The following is a 3,498-nucleotide window of genomic DNA, read 5'->3' as shown; positions in this document are numbered from 1 at the left end:
AAAGCATCTCCATACGCTTATCTGAAATTCCCACCAATGAATTACATAAGTATTTCTATCCTATTTTATATTTTATTTATATTTAATCCCATAACCATTTGAATCTGCCTGACTGAGATTTACAAGATGACCATAGCTGCTTCAAGCCGACAATCTCCGTGGGATCGACCTTTACTCACGTAAGGTTTATTACTTGGACGACCCAGTGCACTTGCTGGTTAGTTGTGCGGAGTTGTGAAAAAGAATTGAGATTACATTCGTGCGTACCAAGTTGTTGGCGCAGTTGAGATCACAATTTCGTGCACCAAGTTTTTGGCGCCATTGCCAGGGAACAAACAATCCCCGTGCACCATGTTTTTGGCGCCGTTACCGGGGATTGTTTGAGTTTGGACAACTGATGGTTCATCTTGTTGCTCAGATTAGGTAATTTTATTTTAATTTTAAGCTTTTTGTTTTTATTAATTTTATTTTTCAAAAAAAATTTCAAAAAAAAATATTTCTATTCTATTCTTCAGAGTTTTTAAGGATGAATTCTAGAGTTTCATGATGATTTGTTGAAGTCTGGCTGGCTGTAAAGCCATGTCTAATTTTTTGGACTGAGGTTTCAACTTATCATCACAAGAGCTTGTTGATTTCTATCAATTTTGCTGTTGAATGTAATGATCTGCTAAATTTTGTCTGGCCATTGGCCATGTCTATTGAAAAACTATTTTCTAGAAAACCATTGCACTATTATTTTATATTGAGATTATGAGACGCTATGCCCCCGGCAGGGGCTGCGGTTAGATCCTGCCTGTCGAGGTAGCGGCGGCGGCGTAAGGGCGGTGGTTCGTCCCGCTTGCGCTTAGATGCAAGGTCGGTGGCAAGAGTATCCCGCTCGCATCCCTTCGGATCTATAGAGTGTGCAGGCGCCAGTACCTGGACAGTGATCCGAGCACTATATCTCGGGGGTTCCCATATGAGAATTTCGAAGGGAAACATCTCCATGGAGATGTGTCGGGTTGGCAGTTGAACTGACAATGTGATATCACAGCCAGTAGGACAGGCATGCATCATATGCATTTTCTATCTGTTTGTATGCTTTGACTATTTGAAATGGCTTGCCTATTTGTATAACATGCTTATTCGCTATTTGAATTACTTGCCATATATGCTTCTACTTATGATTTACTTGCCTTGTATATAATTGTGATTTCTGCTGGGATTGAGGAGGTTCGGAAGGCGGTGGCGATGGGATCGCATAGAGGATCGATTGGTGAAAGCTATGGGACAGCGGTGTTAGTTAGAATAGAAACCCCCTAAGATAGGTTACCCGGTTTATCTATGTTTAGGTTTATGTTATGCTTAACTGTTTTAGTATGCCTTAAGTTTGAATCTTGTGATGGATATGAAGTCTAGGATTGCCTTTGGCGTCCCGGGGTCTTATATCCTACATCACTGGGTACTGTTACCATACTGAGAACCTCCGGTTCTCATACCATATTTTCTGTTGTGTTTTTCAGATGTAGGTTATACTTCTCTCATCTTTTGTATTTTGTTTTGCCTAGAGGCATGTATTTGAGGGGATGAAACTTGTATAAGCTCTTTTAAAACTTCAGTTTCTGGTCGTCTGTATATGGCTATCCGGCTTAAACTCTGCGAGCCGTGGCTAGTTTCTTATGATTATTATATACTTATCTATGTTATCTTATATCTGTTCTTGTGCCTTAAACGAGTAGCTTCGTTAGTACATTTTTGCGCTTTTGAAATCCTGCTTTGAGTTATATCTTTCATCGGGCTTCTAGAATATCTTCTTTCCTTATATATATAAATATGTATAAGCCTTAAGAACTGTCGTAATCTCTGATTAACCTTTGCCTTACGGCTAGAGGTAAGGCTTAGGGTAATTAGGGTGTTACATTTAGTGGTATCAGAGTGGTTCGTCCTTGTGAGCCTGAGGGATGGACCGATTGTGCTTCATTGCATACTCTGGGTCATTTTTCTTTCTTGCTATTTAAGTTTTCTACTTGATATTTCATAGCATGCTTGTTTGTGAGTGCCTGTTTTGGGGATAATTGAAATACTATACATTTGATATTGAGACTGATCACCTTGATATCGACTATTTGGTGTAGACAGGAAACCCAATGGCTACTCGCGGACGAGGTCGAGCACGTATACGAGAAAGTAGGAATGAGCAACCAGCTAATAACCATGTCGAGTTCATGGTGGCCATGACGAATCTGGCGAATGCCATGGAAGAGAATGCTACTGCGACTCTGCAAGTTGTGCAGAGGTTAGCCCGACCGGCCGGAAGCGGAAACGAAAATGGAGAAGGTGCTGAGTACAGCTTGAGTGGTGTCCCAAGAACTCTAGCTGCTTTTTTGAAAGCTAACCCACTTGCTTTCAATGGATCGATAGCTCCTGCTGATGCAGACAACGGGTTCCAAGCTGTGGAGCGGGTATTACAGACTCAACATGTACCGTACGACAAGTTCATGGAGTATGTGACATATCAACTATTGGGTGAAGCTCAGCGATGGTGGCAAAGAGAGCACCAATTGCTACACCAACAGAATGGGAATGTGGAGATTACCTGGGCATTATTCCAAGAAGCTTGCTACAAAAAGTACTTGCGTGAGTCAATGAGGGAGGCCAGAGAATTGGAGCTCTTACAGCTGAAGCAAGAGTCCATGACTATAGCTGAATACACCAGCAAGTTCGAGGAACTCTGTAAGTTCTCGAGGATAAGTCAGGGTACCCCTGAGTCTAATAAGGGATTGAAATGCGTCAAATACGAAGTAGGGCTGAGAGGAGATATCAGGCGTGCTATGGCTCCATTGGAGACTAGGAGATTCTCTGAATTGGTGGACAATGCGAGGGTTGTTGAAGAATATGCAAGGACGGTAGCCTCATCAAGGGACTCTCATGGGGGAGACTCTAGTAGGGAACGCGATGATTACCTCGGACCAAGGGGACAGAACTTCAAGAGAGATGGACATACTCCTCAGCATCTGCAAGGTCAAGGGAACTTCAGAAAGGACAACAAAAAGGCCCAGTTTCACCTGGCAAAAAGAGATGGTCGATGCTATACTTGTGGGAAACCTGGACATATATCTAAGTACTGTCGCTGTAGGAGGAATCAAGATGAGGGTCAGAGTCAACAGTCAGGCTGTGTGTGTACCTTGGATACACGTGATGCGACGGGGTCGGATCCTCCGACGAGAGGTAAGCGTATGCTTTGAGTATTAAATTGCTTGGATATGAGGGTAGCCTAGTTCTATCTCTGCAAAGTCGCCGTTAGGATTTCAAGGGCTTAGAGTCGTGTTGAGAGTAAACCATGGGAAAAGAAGGATTCTAGTGGCAGTAGTCGAGGAGTTTGGACTTGTGATGACAAACGATCCGAGTGGACGTGCCGAAATGGTTACCAAGCATGACTAGAAGTCTTGTCGGCTCCCTGTAGGGATGAAGGGTGTGATTCAGCACTAGTGGCAATGGAAATACCGACTGACGCCTTTG

General features: G+C 43.1%; 1 protein-coding gene across 1 annotated transcript; it reads left to right on the top strand.

The window, feature by feature from the left end:
• Positions 1–2,126: 2,126 nt before the first annotated feature.
• On the top strand, positions 2,127–3,224 carry LOC107627214 (uncharacterized). Its single transcript, XM_016330067.1, has one exon. The coding sequence runs from the start codon at positions 2,127–2,129 to the stop codon at positions 3,222–3,224; it is 1,098 nt and encodes a 365-aa protein (XP_016185553.1).
• The last annotated feature ends 274 nt before the right edge of the window (positions 3,225–3,498 follow it).

This window comes from Arachis ipaensis, chromosome B2 (assembly GCF_059453495.1).
Source record: "Arachis ipaensis isolate K30076 ecotype BB chromosome B2, ASM5945349v1, whole genome shotgun sequence".
NCBI classification, from domain to species: Eukaryota; Viridiplantae; Streptophyta; class Magnoliopsida; order Fabales; family Fabaceae; genus Arachis; species Arachis ipaensis.
Note: the sequence above shows the minus strand (reverse complement) of the source record. Positions and strands in the feature narration are given on the sequence as shown.

Bases quoted from the DNA above. Each gene is read 5' to 3' on its own strand.
- LOC107627214 (XM_016330067.1), top strand. From the start codon at position 2,127: ATGGCTACTCGCGGACGAGGTCGAGCACGTATACGAGAAAGTAGGAAT.